At 40.2% G+C, this 21,137-nt stretch overlaps 2 protein-coding genes across 16 annotated transcripts in view; both read left to right on the forward strand.

Annotated features, from left to right (window-relative positions):
- LZIC (leucine zipper and CTNNBIP1 domain containing) overlaps positions 1–21,137 on the forward strand; it is a 33,098-nt gene that overhangs the window by 5,185 nt on the left and 6,776 nt on the right. For 4 of the 12 annotated variants that reach the window (XM_087755801.1, XM_087755805.1, XM_087755803.1 and 1 more), the window contains exons 6-7: positions 982–1,063; positions 2,485–2,886. In XM_087755801.1, the coding sequence (XP_087611927.1) occupies positions 982–1,063; positions 2,485–2,543 (141 nt within the window). In that variant the 3' untranslated portion in view covers positions 2,544–2,886. Of the gene's footprint in view, positions 1–981; positions 1,064–2,484; positions 2,887–3,978; positions 4,905–7,792; positions 8,252–15,537; positions 15,623–21,137 lie in introns of those variants that run through there. The other 8 variants (XR_015704410.1, XR_015704408.1, XR_015704409.1 and 5 more) reach the window with 8 other exon arrangements.
- The window catches only part of CTNNBIP1 (catenin beta interacting protein 1), a 37,458-nt gene continuing 24,142 nt past the window's right edge, over positions 7,822–21,137 (forward strand). The window contains exons 1-3 of one of the 4 annotated variants that reach the window (XM_087755807.1): positions 7,822–7,931; positions 15,538–15,617; positions 18,294–18,321. The gene's annotated coding sequence lies outside the window, so the exon portion shown is untranslated. Of the gene's footprint in view, positions 7,932–11,005; positions 11,201–15,537; positions 15,618–18,293; positions 18,322–21,137 lie in introns of those variants that run through there. The other 3 variants (XM_087755808.1, XM_087755809.1, XM_087755806.1) reach the window with 3 other exon arrangements.

The raw sequence follows: 21,137 nt of genomic DNA on the forward strand, positions 1-21,137 counted from the left end.
GCTTTGACATAGCCCTTTTATCTTTTAAAATGATCAGTAACCTACTTCACAGAGGACTTGCTAGGATAGTAGTTTCACATCTGTTCTGAATGTGAAAAATGATGGTAAATATTACACGTTTATCTGCATAATACTGCAAAATGTTTGGTAGTTAATGCTTGCTTACAAAGCAGAGCAAAGGCAGGTAGCTACTACTTTTTCTCTCATTCCAATATCATTCTGAATGCCTGTACCTGGTTTTTATATTTTTAATAAACTGATACAAACACTGTGGACGGTTTGACACACTTACGCTTTGCTTTAATAAGGATATATATCTGAGGCTACTTAAATGAGTGAGTTTTAACTTAGAATATCTGAACCTTGCAAATGTAGGTTACTACTTCATTATCGTAAATATTTTATGGGCATCTGTCACAAGGCATCACCGCACGTACATAAAAGCAAAATGCACGTGTGCAAATGTCGCTTTAAAGGAAGAGAACCATTTCTAGGTCATTGACTCTTAACATGGTCAAAGCTGGTAGTGACTGCATATTTTTGCTTTCCTCGGTAGATGGTATGAAGTGAGCTTAGATCTTAGCTCATTACTGTGCTGGCCACATGACAAAGAAGTAATTTACATCCTTTGCATAGTTTTGGTACAGAGGTACAGTGTGATCTTTTCGTCAAAAATTATCACTGGAGATCAGCTTGAAACTTAGCAGTGCATGTAGAGGCATGTCTGATGTTGCATATGCTGTCCTTCCCGGGCTGATAGATGCCACTGAGGAAAAAATTCAATGGTAGGGGGAGTAGCTTGCATTTTTACTTTGGCTTTTAATATGTTAGATAACACTGCCACTTAAAAACCTGCAAATTGACAATTGCTGTAACCCATCCTAGTTCATGTACATGCCCGTGTATATGGTGGGAATTACAATGGTGAGAGTATGCACAGTTAAGGTACCAAGCTCACAGTTACGGCCTTTTTTGATTTAGCTTACTCCAGATGATGAGACGTTCTTGTCAGCAAATGCAGGTACAGCCCTGAGCCAGTTTGAGAGAGTCTCCACTGACCTTGGTAAGTTTTCGTTCTCATAACATCCAATTTCTTTGCCTCATTGAACACTGATTAAGAGAAATACCTGTGATTCCCCTATGAAAGAGAAAATATGAACAAAAGATTCTTGCCATTAATTTTGATGTACGTTATTCTATTAACAATGAAACTCTGGTACACTATACATGAGGAAAAAGTAACACAACAAATAAATCCAGTGCCAAATGTCCATAAAATGCCAAGTGTTGCCCATAATGCTGAAGGCTTGAATGGTCTGCCTCAAGCAGAGATACTGTTCTTACAGTTAAACGCAGATCTCTTTTGCATTAACGACTCTATTCAGGAGAGTCTGTCCTTCAGCTTGATGCAGAGAATTCGGCAATTATTGGCACATTGTCAAAATACAGCTTTAAAGCACTCTTCTTGCCATGATTGTCTTAACTCTAATCATATTGACAAGACCAAAAGTTCAGCTATAATATGCATTAAATGAGCGCAACAGTTCATTCTAGCATTACAGTTGAAACTGTGATGAAAGAGCTATGAATGGCAGGAACATGCCAGACTAGGTCAGGGTACAAATCGACTGATTCTGTGAGCTACCTTTCAGTACTTCTTTTCCCGAGAGTGTAAGCAAGGTGAGAACCTTTTGTTCAAAAGGGTGCTTCGTTAGAAGCTCTCTCTGTGTGCGGTGGGTTGACCTCGGCTGGCCACCAGGTGCCCAACAGGCCGCTCTCTCATTCCCCCTCCTCAGCAGGACAGGGGCAGAAAATAAAATGAAAAACTCATGGGTTGAGATAAAGGTGGTTTAATAAAGAAAAGCAAAGGCTGTGCACAGAGGCAAAGGAAAACAAAAAGATTTATTCTCTACTTCCCATCAGCAGGCAATGTCCAGCCACTTCCTGGGAAGTAGGGCCTCAGTACGTGTAGCAGTTCCTTCTGAAGACAAATGCCTTAATAACAAATCCCCCACCTCCTCCTTTCTCCTAGCTTTTGTGCTGAGCATGGTGTCATATGGTATGGAATATCCCTCTGGTCACTTTGGGTCAGCTGTGCTGGCTATGTCCCCTCCCAGCCTCTTGCCCACCCGAAGCCTACTGGCCTTTGGGGGCAACACCTGCTGGGAGCCAAAACATCGGTGTGCTATCAACACCCTTCTAGCTACAAATACAAAGCACCACACTATGAGAGCTGCTATGGGGAAACTTAACTCCATCCCAGCCAGACCCGATACAACACGGCTGCTTTCAGACCTGTCAAACCAGTATGTCTCCCCCCCTTTTTTTTTTTCTTTTTTTTTTTTTTTTAAATTAGCTCAAGTGTTCTAGTTTTCAAAATGTAGGCTTGATTTCTTTTGGTCTCAAATGTTTTACTTGATTTAAATCGTATATAAGGAAATTCACAATTTCTGTTAATACTGAAAATGTTTTTTCCTCTCATAGGATCAGGAGACAAAGTCTTTGCTCTAGCAAGTTTTGAAGTAGAAAAGGCAAAACAATGAAGAGGTGCGTGAGGCTTGTCTCTCTCCAGTTATCAGCAGCATTGGACTTCTCTCATACTGTGTTTTTCTATTTTTAACATGTTGAAAAAAAGAAAAGCAAAACAAAGACAAAAAAAACCCAAACCCTAAACCTCTTGGGTTCTTAACCAGAAGATATGAAGTAAACAGCCTTAAGTGCACTTTGGAACCTTGGTGTCTGTACCCCTTAGTAACATAAGCTCTGAGGCTGAACACTAAGTGGTACTCTAAAAACAAAAGCATGGTATCACTGTCTTTGGAAAGAATCACCTATTTTGAACTTTTATGAATGTGTATTTCTCTATTAAAACGTAATCTTTTTGCATGTGGTTGTAGCAAGCAAATCTTTTTCAGGAGCAGCCCTAATGAGCAAGTGGTTTTTTTGGGTGATTCTTCATGTTGCTCTCAAGTTGTCTTAATTTTTAGTCTAGACTCCCTATTAAGTAGTTTATACTAGGAGTGCATTGAAGCTTTGAAAAATTGACATAGTTTATTTGAAATGCCATCTTTCTACAAACTGTTTGCATAAGAACCAAAATGAGACCTATGCTGATCATTGGCCCTTCGCTGCTTGTTTGCTGTGCACATGAATGAGTGCCATTGTGTCCTAGCCTTGACTGACAAACAATGGAAGCCCTGTAGGGAGGCTTCTGGAGTAATTTAACCTTGTGTATTGAAATGACAGGGAATTGCTTCTCATTGCCATTTCCTAGCCCTTTCTGTGACCTCTTACTTTAGCTCTAGGATGTATAACTACGTGCTACCGTTATTCCCAGTATTGCTGAGATAGCATGAAATAGCTTGCAAGTAGAAACACGTTTAAAAAGGGCAGAAAAGCTCTCATTACATGATTGGTGCAAGTGTTGCTCAGTCTATTTATCAGATGGTGGTGCTGTGAAGAGGGGAGGGTCTGTGCCTCCACAGGGAAGTGAGAATCCTGAATCATCTCAGGGTGTAGGAGGATTTAAAATCTCATATTGTTGAGTTTTGAGCTCTGAGTGTAGAGAAACTACTTGGGACTCTAGATGTGTGTTTAACTTCCTGATAAACTATTTTTTTGTAAAATCAATATTAGGGACCTTGTTCTTAAAGTACTGGCAGCTTCATGCTTTAATTCAGTACTTGTTAGCATTTTGTCTGAGCTGATTGGAAGCCTATATTTCACTGAGAATTTTTTCAGCTTGAGAAATGTGCATTTCAGGTCTGCTCTACCCTTGGTATATATTCAGGCACTGATCTAATACTGGCAACCAAAAAAAAAAAAAAAAAAAAAAAAAAGAGGCATTTCTTAATTGACTTCCGTACCTGTTCCCCTTCTTATTTTACCACTAGCTGGAGAAAAGGTTATGGATAGAAGCCAAAAACATTTCTGTGGTCATCTTAGCTATTAACAATTGTATTGTTTTCCTCTGAACAGAAGGAGGAGAAAAGCTTGACATTTCCTTGAGTGTTGCTTTGTCTGAAGCTAGAAGCAGTAAATCGTAAGTTCTTTAACACAGTGTAGCTGCGTGTAGACATATCTGTTCAGCTTACAGCTTCTAGCTGTAAAAAAATGGAAAAAAAATTATGCAAAAAAGTAACTTTATGCAAAAAAAGTAATTTCCCTCTATTTCTGTGCAAAAAGAGTTCAAACATTAGACAGTTTTGGGTCCTTTGGACTATATGTTTTAACAGGGAGTTAACGCTTCCTTTCTTTGGAGAGCTTCAGAGTGGAGGAAGCGTTATGAAATCTCATTGGCAAAAGGAGCGTTTGGCTGCGAGTGTGTTGACGTGCTATTATTATCTGGCACCCCTCGGAGAGAGTGTGGCTTGCCAGTCACAGATACAGTCGATTCCCCTTCCCATAAGGTGGGGCAGGAATGTATCAAGAGAAGAAAGCTGCCATTTTGCTGCTTAAACTTCACAAATGATCTGTTTTTTCTAAGTGATAAATTTATTTTTCCTTAAATGAGAGCAAAGTACAATAACCAAATGTCACAATGGTTTATGCTAACTTTCCAGCAAATGGCATTAAAAAGAGATTAAACAGAGATCTCTACCGATATTGCTAAGGTGATAAGTGTATCTTCAGGACAAACAGATTTTGTGCTGGTTTTAGTGATGGGGGTTTTTTTTGACAATGTGTCTTACTTAAGTTTTAGGCATGTTTCTGAACTGATCTGTAAAATGTGATAACTGTCATCACAGTAAGTCTGTTGCTGGAAAGAAAAGGATGGTGATAATACTGGAAAGATCAGAAGAATTCCTAGGAAAAAAGTGATCTTGTTTCCATCTTGTTAGTGCTGTGAATTATAAAAATGAAGAAATACGTCTACTGAAAGGATGATACTGAATTCTTTTAGAGTAAGTAATGGTTTATAAACCAACTTTTAAACCCAAATGTTGGGATTCAGTTCCAGTTTATGGTGGCATGACTGTTTTTGGCAACAGTGGAGTTGGACCTGTGTTTATCAGCAGTGAAGGTGACCCATTGTTTTGAGGAATCCTGTGTTTAATGGAGTAGAACATCCATGTTTTACCTATCATATATATCTTAGGCTTTTATAGCTAGACTTGAGCTTCAGTGAGAACTGTCATTAAATTGAGTGAGTGGAGTGGAAATAGTCTTAAATTTAGATAGCCTATTGCAATGTTAATCTTGGTGTTGCATAGTAGTCACTTAGAGACTAAGCGGGTAGCATAGACTATAAACAGAAAACTAACATGATCAGTCATAATTTAGATTGCACTTATAGGGCATAAATACCCTATAAATAAGCAAGTTTGTCTAATTGTAAACTAGGACTGGAGTAGAGTAAACCAGAAAATGTGTTTTTTAGAATGTATTTGCTTTAATAGATATCTTTTAAAAATCTAGTATTTTAGAAATGAAAAGATATACTGTATAGACAGCATAATTTATGTCTTTCACTGATGGAAATGTTTTCTGCTTTTTTTTTTTTTTTTTTGTAAGAAGCTTTTATTTAGATGGGGTCTTTTGTCCATTATGTCAGAACTGTTTTCCTGTCTGGGGCAGTATTATGTTCTCTGACAAAGGCCGATTGCAGCTTTATAGCTGAGAGCAGCTTATTAAAAGGTGTTATTAGACAGTCTAAAATTATTGAAAACAAAACAGTCCATGGGGACTGTAGCTGCCTTCTTTCCCTTTCTGCTCATTACTGGTGCTAACTCTTCTCCCTCCACACCCCCCAACCTGCTCGCAGCATTAGTATGCAAATTAAATCTCTCAGCACTCCCACAGATCACAGTACAATAATATGGAAATCTTTTTCCTTGTAGTTTTAGAGGTGTACGTTTCCAGGAGAAACTCTTTTTTATTGATTTGCAAATATGACAGGATTTTTTCCAAGTTTCTGTACTGCAGGCAGTTGTAAAATTCCTATGTAAATTGATCCTTGACTGAATATCTTCTTAATGTTGTGCTCCTTCTGCTCTTGAAAAGGTCTCTCATGATTTAGATGGACAAAGATGAGGTTGAGATCAGTGACCAATACTATTGCAAGATTCAGTATGCCAGGCCAGACTTCCCTTCTCAAAAGTTGTGAAGGGTCAGAAAGCATAGCTCTAACCCAGAGGCTGGATACACCCTGCAGAATGCCCTGACTATAAATGTAACTTAACAAGGAAGCTGTTGCCAATATGAAGCTATTAATATGTTGACCCTAGCAAATAGTTACTTAAGTAACCTACTTGAAGTGGTTAGATTAATTTCAGAGGCATGGTAAGTTAATTGGTGTGCTGTGCTAAATATTTTGCCAAACAATCCTGGGATGTACCTCTGCTAGCATCTCAAATGTTTCTGCAAGGGCTGGAAAGAAGTCCATAATCTCTTTATTATAATAATCGTTTGCTCAAATAAAAACTGGTAACAAAAGAACAGCTGCTAAATGAAAGCATGGGTTTGTGGTTTAACATACCAGCTTGTGATGTTTGACTTCCATCCTTGGTTCAGCGTTAGACCCAGGCACATCACTTATTCTCTCTGCCTCTTTCTCTCCTGGAGTAAAATACAGATTGTGATACTTGAATATCAAGTGCTATGAAGTTGTTATTGATCATGCATTGCTTTGAAGATTAAAAGTGCTTTGTTTTTTGTTTATCATTTTACTTCTGAAATAAGAACTGTAAAGTACAGTAGCTTTAAACACATCAGCAAAGTTGCCCAGAGTTCTTTTTGGCCATATATAACCTCCCTTTTTTTCATCTTCTTTCTCTATAGGGTGAACCTAGTGATTGTACTGATCTAAAAGTAGTGTTAGAGAGAAAATTGATGCTCTGTCTCTCTTTCTTCTGTCTTTGTCTCCTTGTATTATTTCCCTTGAATCTTGAATGGAAAAGTAGCAAGTTACCTTTGTCTTAAAGGAAAAATACAGGATTTCTTAAGAGACCCCTTAGTTCATCATGTTACCTTGCCTGTTAAAATGAAATTCATTTTGATAGAGAATTCTGTATTAATGCTACCCTACTGACCAGGCATTTAAGGCTGTATCATTAGTGGCTGAAATGGTAGGCAAATTAAAATATAACCATTTGGTTTTGCTTCCAGTATGGCCATTCCCCTCCTCTGTAAGGACAAACATAATTTTTACTTTTTAAAGAAATAAAAGTCAGGCATCTTTTAGTTTCCCTACTTCCACCATTTTAAAATTACCCTCACTGAGTTCTGGGGAAGTCTTTTCTATTAGGGAGGTAAACTCTTATTTCAGTTCTGTCTGCTTAGCTACCCATAAGGGAGGAAGGAGGAGTGCTCATATTGGAGTTTCTCTTTAGGGGTCATGGGAAAAGTGACACCTTGCCTCACTATGAGGTTGTAGGGTTTTTTAACTTTACCTTAATAGTGGTTTTATGCCTGTGAGGGAGAGGGGAGAATTACTGGAGTTTCTGTTGCCCAAGATTTCTTGCCCGTAACTTTTAAGCATCCAAGATTCCCACCTCAGTCAAGTGGGAGCTGCTGATGCTCAGAGCATCTGAAAAGGTGGCCTAAAGTACCTGACACTAGCTGGCAGGATAAATAAAAACGTTTCAGAATAAGTAGTCTCTAAAATAAGGTCTTAAAAGAGAAAATACAGACATCAGGTTAATGGATATAACTATATGTAAGGCATTGCTGTATCATGCACTGAAATAGCTGCTGTAATTTAACACACTAATCTGTTAATGATATATTTAATATCAAATTTCTTTTTAAAACAAGTTCTAATCATGGACATCTCTTTTTATCTTGCTATCAGAATAGTTTGCTGCTTGATAATGTTTAGGATCCTGTTTTCAACATGCCTCCAAAAACGGGTCGGTAATAATCGCAGATGTACTGAAAACCATCAGGCAGAACCACCTGCAAATCCTGTGGACAGAAGTGTTAATGTCTGGGTAAATAGCTTTTCTTTTGATTGTCCCGTTAATATCCTTGTAAGGTGGAGATTGAAATTAAGTTCTGTAATGTTGTCATAAAAGAGTGTGCTTTGCAACTTTGTAAATACCAAATTTAATCTGGGAACACTTCTGGTTTTGAATAAAACATGCAGTGGAGAAGGTTTCTTACCATGCAAACCGAGTCTGGATTAACAAAAAAAACCATTGTCATAGTCTTTTTTACACTAAAGGTCTTTATTTTTTGTCCATCCCTCTAAAGTATCTCTGCATACCTCCTCACTGCACAGTCTGTAGAAACATTAAATATTGTAACTAAGGCAGCTGAACTATTTAATTTTCTAGTGTTCTCTCTCTAATCTAGGCAAGTTGTGCTCGCCACTAGTCATAGAAATTTCAGCTGACTGTTGTGACCCTACATCATTTTTTTACGGTGTCCCAAGTATGCAAAGAGTTGATTGGTTGAACCGCGTTTAATTTTCAGGAAACATTGTACTGTTGCTGCATCAGAGCATGATTTTGATGGATTGGAATTGTCAGACTGAGTCTGAAATAGAAAAGATTACCAAAAGAAATAAGATTCCAAACTAAAACCAATTCCCTCATTGGGTACCGTACACATCTTTGAGAGAAACAGGGTTTTCATTATTGGTGCATGTGGCTAAATCAGATGGATAATGAAAGCAGGGCTTGTGTGTACAGATGCTGCTGGAAGCCCTTAACGAGAGGGAGATGCCAACAAATACAGAGGCACTTGGAGGGTGGAAGCAGCTGTACTGTGAAGGAATCCTAAATGAATTTCAGAGCTGATTAAGAAAGAATTGGAGATCAGAGAAGGACACAGTGAACTGAGAGAATTTTTCTAAGTCAAGCAGGGATTTGGAGGAGAAGGTTTCATGAAGTTTTGGCTTACTAGAACAAACAGCAGCCTTATTAAACAAAAGAGATTAGAAGCTATTGAAAAGAAAAATCCATTTAATCTGTTAGATTTTTATAAAACAATATCCAGTCTTTATATGATACTTGTAAAAATGTTAGAAAGACTTAACCTTTAGATAATTAAACTTCCTAACATCCCCCTGCTGATGATAAGCTATATTATTCCCATTTTGTGCTTGGGGCAAGTAGGGCGATGCCTGGTAAAATAATAGATTTGATCAGGTGCAGTGCACTTGTATCTTCTTTTTGCTTTGTGAAGGTCTGCGCGTTCCCATGAGACATGAACACTATTTTATTATATCTGTTGCGGAGCGAGGAGTTAAGAGGTCTCTTGAGCATCCATCATGTCTTATGATGATAAAAGTAGCTACTATAATGCAAGATGTCACCTTGCGTGAGAGCTAAACCTCTCGGTAAGCTTCATGATAGCAAACTAAGGTGGGGCAGAAGCCGATTCAGACTCGGTGTTTTAAGAAAATAAATCTAGAATTCTCCAAGGGTAGAGGAAGCCTTATAGTATCTCTCTCTGCTAAAACCCTTTCGGAATAACTGTGGGATGTTAAATTGATGCTGTATAAGATTGCGTTGCACTGTCGTACAGTCAGCCAGCTAAATTAGAACAGGAGATGTAGACAATACTTAGTCATAAAATGGTGTTTTGCCCGTGATGTTATCAGTAAGAAAATTCATACTATTGCAAAGATGCAAATGATGGTTTAATTATACGCTCCTACTAGCATAAGATGCTTTTAGATCTTTCCCTCAGACTCATGTACTGTGCTAATTAACAGTAATCCAACTGGAGGATCCCAGAGCAGTGCTTCTGCCTATTTTTTTCAGCTTCTGCTGGAGCTCTTATGTTCTTTTCTTAAATAATTAATAATCATTACTGCCTGCTGTGCTGTGGGTATGTGCAAGTGATCTCAGATCCCAGCATATTTGCACCATTCCTGTTCCTGTCAGCAGCTTGGTTTTGCTCTTTGCATAGGCTTTCATGTTAAGACCTTCATTAGCTGGCAGTGGGGTATGGATTTCAGTGGCGCTGGACTTTGATGTCATTAAGTAGCAAGCTGTTAAGGGAAGTGCCACCTATTTCATTACTGTGGCTATTTTTATGCTATTAAGTTAAATACCGAGTAGAAGACTCGGCATTTTACTACATAACACTTAGTCCACAAAGCGTTTTTATCTTTGGGAATTTTATACTTACCAGTGCACAGTACAGGCAAGCAGCGCTACTGTGGGAAACCAAAATGCAGATCGGTGATGGAGCAGGGGTGATGAATCTTTGATGGCTTCCGTCGTCTTTTTTAAATTATTTTTTATAATTAATTTATCTCTGAGTTCACTGTGGGTTTACTCTGCCTCCGTCTGTCTAGGGGCAGGGTTATTTTTGAGTGCTTAAATGACCAAACGGCCATTCGTTCTAGTCGGAGGCTCTCAGAAGGTGGCATTTTCTACATTTGCTGAATTAGCTTGACTTGAGCGGTACTGAATTTCGCAGCGTCTTTTAACGTTCTTAGCACAGTATGATTGAAAAGCGGTCACGTAACCTGTTTTAACATCCATGTGATTTCTCTGGTGTGGCGCTACCGGAGAAGCCGTGCTCCGCAGCCTTGCCCCGCTGAACGGGGCCGCCGGGGGGAAGCGTGAGCTCGCGGAGACGCTCGGCACCAGGTAATTGCAGAGCCTGATGCAAAGGACGTTTCTGCAGGGGAGCACACGGCTAGTGCCAGAACGGGCTGCGTGCCCCCTCTGCTGCCAGCGCCGTGTCTGTCACCGGTCCCGAGGGAGCGGCTCTGCCGCTGCGGGGGGATCCGCGGCCCGCAGCGACGGGGCGGGCGGTGGCCGATGGGTGCGGGGCCGCGCTGAGGGCTCCTGCGGGAGGGGGGGCCCCGCCGCCCCCCCCCCCCCCCGGCGCGGCTTGCGGCCGGGCTCCGGCCTGGGCGCGGCGCGGCTCGGCCCCGCCTGCCCCTGCCTGCCCCTGCCTGCCGCCGGCGGCCCCGCCCCTTCCCCGCCGCGCCCCGCCCCTCGGCGGTGCGCCCCGCCCCTTCCTGCCGGCCGGCGCTCGGGTGGTGCCTGCGGCGCCGCCGCTGCCCTGGGCGCCGGGAGGCGGCGGGTCCCTCCCCCGGAGCCGCCCAGGCACCTCCCTCCCTCCCGCCCCGGGCCGCCGCGGTGAGTCACGACGGAGGAGGCGGCCGCTCCGCTCCGCTCGCCTGGGCTCGGCTCCGCACGGCTCCGCTCGCCTCGCCCGCCCGCGCTGAGCGCGCCCGGCCGCCGCCGCCGCCCGAGCCGCAGGACCGCCGGGGCCGGCCCGGCCCCGCACGCAGGTGAGCGCGGCTGCCCTTTGTGCGCGGCGCCCGGCCGTGAACAAAGGCGCTCGCCCGGGCCGGGGCGCCGCTCCGCCGGCCCCGGGCCTCCGCGCCTCCCCGCTGCCGCCCCGCCGGGGCCGGCCCCCGCGCCCCCTCCGCGGAGCCCGGCGCGGGGCCGCGGCCCCTGACCTCCCCGGGGCCCGGCGGCGGCCGGGCGGTCGTGGGCGCCGTCAGGCTGTGGCCCCGCGGCGGCACGGGTACGGGAGGTGCCTTTTTAATTTTCTGGCATCATCTCTTACGTCATGTGGCACCCTGTTTCGCGGCGGCGGTGTCCCACCCCAGCGATGGCTGCATTTTTGTGGCAGGTGAAGTCATTCCCACGCAGAGCTGCCTAAGGTGCGCTGGAGCCGTCGGGAGGGCAGGTGTCACGTCGGCAGGCCGTAAAACACAAGCTCTGGACGCCCCGGCTCCGGGCAGCCCCGCTCTGTCTTGCAAAACGTGAGCGATGCTGCACGGCGTCCTGGCCCTCGGCGTCAAGCGCCGGTAACTCGCGTGGGAAAAATGCTTTTCGGCCAGTATTTAGTAGAGGGCTTCACTTGGAGGTGATGTTTGCCTTGGCTAAAAATTGTGCTTCTAGAGCATTTGAAGCAGCACTCCGTAACTTTTCATTTGGTGTAAAGATGGGCAGTATCTGTTGGCACACGATAGTTCTGTATCCCTTGGAAAGGTACGTGAGAGAGGAACAGCATCATTTTCCGAATCGGAATACATTAGTACTCCAGAAAGCAGATGAAAGATGATACTAGTTTCTGTTTAACATCCAGATGTGCTTCATCAGGGTACGTTTGACTTTCAGGCTTGCATTTGCTTTCTCCTCAAGAAGAGAGTATTTTGCTCTGTTGTATATCATCTTTTATTTGACCGTTCCTCATCTTGGCACATTGAACAAAATAAGCTTTGATGCTCTGCGAGATGAGAGCAAGACACTCTGCAGATGTGGTGGTTTTAAAAAAAAAAAAAAACAACAAAAAAAAAAAACCACCACCAAACTCAAAAAAGAACAGACATTGGAGGCAAGTTAGGTATGCTTGTTCAGTTTTCTGATCTGAGTTGGCTCCAATATGGTGATAGGCATGTCTATTGAGTATTTTAAGAACATAATTTTTAAATACATTTACAAAATCAAAATTTTATATTTAGTTTTTGTTGGCTGCTGAACTTGCAAGCTCTCAACTTCTTTTGCCCTCTATTTTTGGAGCTCACGTATGATGTGAAATAGCCTGCTGAAGGGGAAACGCTATGTAAATGGTGAAAAGTGAGGCTAAACTGTGTACTTTGGGGGGGGTGTTTTGAAAGTACGGGTATTCAAGGTGAGGGGGCATACAGAAAGCTTCATATTACTACTTTTTTAAATGCAGACTTATTTTCTTATGAGTCTAAAAGCTACTGTTTGCCTTGACAAACAGATTCAGCTGGAAAATGGTGGCAGTTGTACTTCAGATATATTGGAGTTGCTTCACTTTGCCATTAGCTGAAGAAGCATCATCTCGTATTGTATCACTGGCATCTTGGTAGAAATTGGCAGCTTCTTCAGTATAATTTAGAGGTGCTGGTAAATGGATTTGCATGCTCTCTTAGTTGATGGGGTGCATCGTAATAGTGTATATCTCCAAGGAAGCATGTAGGATTGAACAAATGCAAGAGCGAAGGCCATTTTGAACAAGTTAACTGCTAATTGCTTGGCTGAAGTTTCATGGCTTACCCAGAATTGCTTCAAAGCAGTAGTTGTATTTTAGTTCATTTTAAGCATTGCAACAGAAGTTACGAAAAGTTATGTAGGACATAAAAGTGCTTGCAGTATTCTTTTTGACATTTAAGTGGGAAGATACTGAAATCTTCACCAGGAAAATCATCCCATAGCCTGGTAGCAGTCATTGTAATAAATACAGACCAGATATACCACAGTTGTCATTTGCCAGAATCACAGAATGTCTCAAGTTGGAAGGAGCCCATAAGGATCACTGAGTCCAACTCCCTGCTTCTCGCAGGACCGCCTAAAACTACCTCCTCTGGCCAGACTCGAATAGTTCAACGTCCTTAATGTCATTCAGCAGCAGTGTTGTCAATTGGAACGTAACACTGCATGAAAGGCAAGTGAGTGGAAAGGGAATGGCAAGCTAAAAGGACAAATACACGATTTAAGGCATCTGCAACAATGGTGGATGTCTGTCCATCTGTAGCTCCTGTATTTCATAGTACTCCTGCATATCAAATGAATAGTGCAAGAACAGAAGAGATACACAGCATGGCCATGGAACCCTTTGGGGAGGATAAGTGAAGGAAAGAAGGTCTAGAAAGAGGAAGCAGCTTGTACTTCGGTTTTGTTAGCAGAATTAACATTAACATACTGGAATTTCCATGCTCCTTCCCTTTGCCTGTTTGCCGTTGTGCATAGGAGCTCTGTGCACTGCACAAGCGGTTGTAGGTGTGTGGGGAAAGAGGGCTATTTGCTCACGATACGAATTGAAGCTTCTGTCGTCTTATGAGAATTGGTTAATACTCATACATTTCACTAGATATATAATATAATAAAGTTAAGTATTAGGGCTGCACAGAAAGCAAGTTCTGAATCCCAGTTTTATGGGAAATCCGTAGTTGTATCAATGTCTGCTCTCTTCCATCCTCTGCCATTTCCCTCTTTCCCCGATCCAGGGTTTTAGCGTACTTAACCTTGCAAGAGGAAAGAGAGGTTTCCAAAACAATTTGTGTTATTTTCTAAATGAAACCAAAAGTGAACTGAAACAAAACCTGTATTTTGTAATTGCAAACATTGACTGTGATATACATCTACTGCTAAAAATTAAAAATCATTCTGCAGTTGCATACAGGCAAATAAAGCTAACATCTGAATGGGTTTGATACGGTAAAACTAATGTTAAAGGTTGATGCTTTGCCTAGGAAACAGCCTGTGTGAAATTGATCTATTTATTAGTTTAATATGATTTTTTTCCTCCAGAATGTTTGTCATCTGTAACCAACATAAACATTTATGATTTTTTGTAAGTATTTCAATTCAGAAGTTTGTTGTTGACTACAAAGCATCCCTCCTGAGCATCTGACCTAGTTTTAAGCGTCAAAAATGCACCCAAGTGCTGTGCATACAGAGAGGCAATAGGCTTTTGGAGGCTGCTGCTGAATATGCTTGGAGAAACTTCCAGTAGAGTTTTTTTTTTCCAAAAAAGAAGGATTGGGTATCTTCAGAAATATTTCTATACATGCAGAGGCAAAGCTGTATTTCTTTTTATTGCAAGCTGTCATCAGATTGGATTTCCTGCTGAAATGCAACACGGACAGTAGCAGCTGTTATAGCTATACCATACCATCGTGTACATAATGCGGAAGCAATTGAACCTGATATTAATATTTTTAATTGGAAAAATTGTAATCTTAATAAATATGCCAAATGTTTATATTCTGGGAGTTAGCATAAGTGTTATAGCTAGAAGGTGGTTGTAATCCAGTTTTCAGATAGTGAGGGTAAATTACTTTTTTCTGCTATGTTTCCAAATATGTTAATAGTCATGATGGTAAAGCTGGTCAATCATGTTCTTTATTTAAACTATCACCGTGGTGCTTCTGGAACAGTATGGTGGGATATTCAGTGGAAAATAAACCTTGATTTGTAATAAGAAAGATGTCAAAAAAATCATAGTGTCTAATAGCTTTAATTGAGCCCTCTTTTAAAAAGCACTTGGTCCTGTATGTTTTTCCAATAGACTAGATGACATCTGTCGTATCTTGTAAGATTCTCTCTGAAAGTATACATGTGTAAGTATTTTTTTTTCTTTGGTCTTCTGTGTTAAACCACATAACCAGAAACCATATATAATTCATATTCATAATGCCTTTTAAAAAATTTCTTTTAAAATAACTCTCTGCATCACAGATATTAGAGAGAGAGGGCTTTTTTTTGTTCGGTTTGAGAGTTCTGATTTGCTGGAAAAGTAATAGTATCCATTAATATAATTCCAGTAAAGCTATTGCATGTATACAGGTATGTGAATAGTCCCAGATGATGTTTATGTTTTGATGCCGATGTACACCAAAGATGTAAGTTACTGGAATGAAAACACTTTGTCACCTACTCCACATCCTGAGAAATGTTGGTAGTCTAATGGTCCTGCTTCTAAGTACGTGGGAGAAATGATACCTAAATAGGTTTTAAATGTACTAAAAACCCATTGCCAACAAACTTAATTTCATTTAGAAAAATACCAGAACACTTTGTTTACTGTTGTTGATGCTGTTGTATCTCTGAGAATGGGTGAGACTTACAGTTCTTTTTCCCTTTAAAGAGCCGTGGCCTGTCCGTGAACTGCGATTGGCATAAGAAAGCAGATAGACCAGAATGAGCAAAACTACGGAGTGTTAATAGGTGAGAAGAAACCAAAGATCAGAAAAATAACTGAAAAACGTTGGTTGGTAATTGAATAAGGAGAACGCTCTTCTGACTCTGGGGTTTATTTTCGGACTTGGTGTTGGGGAAGCATTATGTAACAAATGCTCAAAAAAAATGAGGAAAGTTAATGTCTTGTTTCTGCTCACTGCTGGTGATTTGACAGAATGTTACAGTGCTTGTGTATGGTTTAAATGGCAGTTTGAATTTAGGGAGTGTGATCATACTTGCTGCTTTTCAATAAGTATTTTCAAGGTTTTACAGAATATCAAATCTGCTAAGCCTATTTTTCTTTTTTAAAAAATAGTATAGATATAATTATTAATGTTATTTTGAAAACAAACAAACAAACAAAAACCCCCCACAGCCTAAAAATGTCATCTGGAGAATAAAGTGCCATGAAAAAAACCCAAAAAATTTCAACTTCTTGCATTATTGGAATTTCTGTGACTGACTAAATTAGCTACTGATTGGGGACCAGAAACGGAGCCAGTAGATTTGTACAACCATTATACCTGACTCAGGATGTTCTGTTTTGTTTCCTACAGATATGTAGACTAAGAATTTATTTGATTTTTCAGAAGGTCCATTTTCTCTGTGTTACGAGGGTAACTAACAAATGTGGAAGCAACTTAAGGAATCAACACCGCTTATGACCATGACCAAGCTCTGAAACTTTCTGACTCAGTTTATCCTTCTATAAAATTAGTTGACTGCTTCACAGGAATGTTAAGATGTTTAATTAAAGTGTAATTGTTTTGCCTCTGAACTCATCCAGGTCCTGATTCAATGCACATTGAAGACAGTGAGGAGCTTTTAATTAATTTCATTGAGCTTTAAATAAGTATACCTGTACGCACACCCATGTACACTTAAAGGAAATGTGACCTAAATTTTTGCAGCAGAGTTTCTGTAAAGGAGCAGCGTAAATACTCAAACAGTTTAAGGTAAACTACTGATGGAAGGCTTTTTGTAGGAATAAGAAGGGGATAGTGCAACTGCGGTGATGTCCGGTGCCTGTTGCCATACTAATGTAATTTTAATAGGGTTTCCTAACTTTGAGTGTGCTGGATCTTATACGGAAAACTGAAAATTTCATTGTGTCCTGGCAGCTTGCTCAGTTGGTCAGGGGAGGCAATATCAGACTTCAAGATAAACACAGTTGACTGAATGTTTATGCAAAACTGATCAGCAATAACACACTTAAAATATAATTAACTTTAAGAGTTGATGCCAAATTGAGAAAAATAGGAGCATTCACATCTGCTTAGCTGCTTTTTTTCAGGAATGTGTGTAGATGCCAAATAATACTCATTGGTTTATGTGGAATTCATGAAAGGTTTTGCTTAACTTCCAGAGGTCAGAAACGTCAGGCTTTTTAAACAGAACTTTTATCACTGAAAATTTGGTCAGCAGCTACAGGGGACTCGGCAAAATAAACCTTTCACAATTCACATAAAACTGCAGTGGTTTTCTTAACGTTTCACTGTCGTGATTCTTAGTTCACTAGCTCTTACAAAGTGTTTTAAACCTTAAACAGAATTCTATATGCGTAATAGCATGTGTGAGGAAATACAGTTTGGGCACCTTGTTTTTAATATATCCATTTCATTGTTCTTTTCTTGGTAGCTGCAATTTTTGACGTAACTGCTATAAGCTCCTTCCTTTTGTTGAGAAACTAAATATAATAAAGATGTACTGTAATTGTACTAACAGTTTGGGAAGTGCAGAAATCTGTCTGCAACTTCAGTAATTCTCTTTCCCCGTTCTGCTCTAAATTGGTGGTTGTTGCATGCAATCCTGCTCTTGGAAACTTTCTGAAGTGGTCTGGAATCTTACAGTAGTTTTAACTTGTAGAAGGATCAGCCTTGTCTTGAGCGTTATTGTTAATGGTCTCTGGGCTAATGTGTTTTATTATTATTGGTATATATTGGAGTTTGAGGAATCAAAATACGTATTGTTGCATCTGCATGATGCCCTCATTCTTAGGGAAGAGATTGCCATTTATCCTGTAAATGCCCTGAATTTTACGTACATAGAAGATCTTTGAAACAATCAGTTTTGCCTATTTATGTTCATTAGTGTTGATCTCTGAGTAAATCAAACTTGCCACACAATTGCACATACGGTTTTCCATGTAGCTCAGCTCGGTTGCCTTTAACATATGTCCGTTCTCCGTCTTGCCTGTGATTCTTGCAGTTTTCATTGTACTCTGAAATTAATTGGTCCCAGCACTGACTGGGACTTGATATAACCCTTAAAAAACCCCTGTAGTCAGTAGTTTTATTTCTCTCCAGCCCATGTGTGTGTGTTTGTACAGTAGTGCTAAAGGGAGATTTCTGCTGTCAAACTAATGACCTCATACAGGTTTATTTCACAGTTCAGGGCTAATATAATTAAGGTAGCATTCAAAATTGTGGCTAGGGAGGAAGGAAATTGCATCCCTTTTCCTGAGAAATAGGAAGTCTCTTGAAGGCAAGATTTCCTTCCTTGTAATCCCACTCTACCAAAAAATATGGAAAGGAAAATGTCTGTGGTAAAATTGGTGTGTAATTAGGAATTTGTTTTAAACTTGTGAACGTTAAAAGTCCTCTCTTAAAATTGACAAGGATTTTTTTTTTTCCTTCCTCCTTTCTCCATCGGATATCTTTGCAGCATGGTCTTGTTTGGTGACCTAAAGAAGGTAACAAAAATCCTTTTCTTGTGCTTTTTGTTTTTAATAAGTCCTTCAGAGAAGAGAGGAACTGGCATACTTTTGCACATATGATTAAAACAGCTATGTAGACCGGTTTATGGAACGCTATCGAGGAAAATTCTTAAGGAGTAGTATTTTATGAAGGTCCTAGGAGCAAGGCTCTCTTGCCCATACTATCCGAGAATATTAATGATGCTAACAGATCACTGAGGAGGCAAAGGTTTTGTGTTGTGGTTAGTGCAAAAAAGATGATCAAGGAATATATTCATATTAGACAAATAGCCATTGATTCTTACTTCAACTTTCAACAAGGGTTATTAAGAAAATACCTCTTTAAATGGTTTAAAAAATTAAACCATACACTGATTCAAAACTGAAACCGCTTCTTTGCTTTTTTGGTTATACAGAGCATCCATGGGGAAAGCAGCACACGTTTCTCCCTGTCCCCCACCCCCAAAACAGGCAAGAGAAGTAGGTGTCATAAGGGGTGTATTTATCACATTTTTACAGCAAATTTTATTGATGTATGAGGCCAGAACAATATTTCATGTTGTTGTCCAATGGTTAGGCAATTTTGGTAGTCAAGAATTATTAATCTAAGAGTCTCCGGTCCTAACACTGTACTTTGATACAGTATTGCAAAATATTAAAACACTAAGTAGTCACCACCCTAATAACAGCTCACGTTTTAATTGCTTTAAAAAAATCTAGTTAGCCATAATCTCTCTACTGTAAAAGATCTGTAGGCATGTTCAGTGTAAAATGTATATGATCTGGCATTAATGATGTTCAGATGTCAGTATAAATTACAGGGCAGCATAGGTCACGTTTTAAATTGAAAGCTATCTCTAATATGCTAGGCATCTGTAGAAAGATACTATGTTGATGAGTACCAAAGTAATGCCTCTAAATATAATGGCGCTTCAGTGAGTGGAACAGTGGAGAGAAATCCTTTCAGTAGGCATTACTCACGATGTCTGCCATTTCTCGTTAAATATAACAATGCAGTGTGCTTAAACTGCTGAGAAGTTGGTCACTAGACCACAGGCAGTTCGACTCCAAATACGGTGCTTCTGGTTTTTGGGGGCTTTTACTGCATGCTTGTAAATGGAAATTAAATGTTATTGTTATTTTAACTGCTTACAGATACCTACTGGAATTTTGCCTCGTCTGATTTTAGACTGTTCTGTAATGGTTTAGGATTGGTTAATAGTGTCACTTGCCTTTTTGTTACAAGTTGACTGCAACATCCAATTTTTGCACTAGGCATAGTTTAATTGCAAAGCAGTTTAACTTCCAAGGTCTGAATACAAATACAGTATTAATGAAATTATTTGGTTGGAAACATACCAAATACTGAAGTGCTGCTCCATTAGCACTGCTGGTGATTCTGAATGTGTGCTTGTTCATGCGTATTTCTGTTCCCTGTTCCATTTCAAGCCCCTCGAGAATTACTGAAGAAGGCAGAAAAAACATCCTACACCTTGGGCGTATACACATACTTGCATCAGTTTTGACATTGTACTCTGTTGTGTAGGCATGGTAGGCTTATTTTAGGTTCATTATGAAGACTGAACCAATTTCTTGCTTCTACAGTCAACTAATTCTTTATCAGTGTTTATGCTCCATGAGTGTAGGGTGTTTATGTTCCATGTATTATTTTTTCGCCTGTTGAGTTTAGTTTCTGTAATGCAAGTGGCAGTCTTCAGTAAAACCCAGTTTTAATGCTAATGATCTGTAAGCCTTCAGAGGATGGCGAGCCCAGCGTTACCACTTCTTGCAGAGCTGCTTTGAAAACGTGACTTTGGTCATAAAGCTGATAGACATGACAAGAAAATGAAGTGACCACAATTAATGGTCTCGATCTTCCTTGTGCATGTTTGTGTATTGGCCTTGGTTCAGTTTCTGCAATGATCATAGAACAGACATGCTGCAGGAGGCCCTGTCATTGGTGTCCATAATTAATAGTCCAAAAGTATGATACTTCATAGGTGGAGGTGTTATATGGGTACATATTTGTACAATGTGTGTAGCATGCCTACCATATAAAATGGGATAGATATATTGAAAATAACTTGTTGATTCTTGTAAGCAGGTGATAAAAATTTTACCTATTATTGGTGCCCCATTTTTCCACTGATGTATGATTCAAGTTAAAATCAAACTATGAAAATAAAGCTGATTTCTTAATAACAAGAAAAGGCATCTCAAGTTTGTTATGTCTGTGTGCTGGAAACTTCATTTTCTGGTTCTGAAAAGATAGACTATTTACAAAGAGATCCATAGAAAGCATTGCCGTACAGTCTTGTTTTGATGATGGATGCGTAACACTTTTTTTACAGCAGTAATTCTTTTGTGCAGGATACCTGGTAGTTAAAATCATTGGCTATCTATGATTAGTGCCTAATTTCCTATCTAGAAGATTCGTAGCTTTGTTATAAATAGGGGAAGAGGTGCATGAGCCTCTGTGATGGATGCTAATGATTAGGACAGGAGCAGCACGCGTCGGTCCAGCTGTTGAAGACCATCTTGAGTGAAGTATTATAACCTTTTGGAATTGTTTCTTTGACTGGGATAGAATTTGTGTATAAACTGCTGTAGCTAAGTGTTGTTACTCTTTTTAAAGAATTTTTGACAAATTCATCTTTGAAGTGTGAATGCCTTTGTGAAATGAAAGTCTTTTTTTAAGGTTTTGTTGCTGTCACTACGTTTAATTTCAGAGGCTTAAAGTTGACTGACGTGAACTACCTAAAAACCTGTGCTGCCTCTTTTAACTGTGTGAGAGATGAGAGATGTCTTCTCTT

The sequence above is a fragment of the Nipponia nippon genome, unplaced genomic scaffold (genome assembly GCF_047370975.1).
Source record: "Nipponia nippon isolate SJK-2023a ecotype South Korea unplaced genomic scaffold, ASM4737097v1 scaffold_19, whole genome shotgun sequence".
NCBI classification, from domain to species: Eukaryota; Metazoa; Chordata; class Aves; order Pelecaniformes; family Threskiornithidae; genus Nipponia; species Nipponia nippon.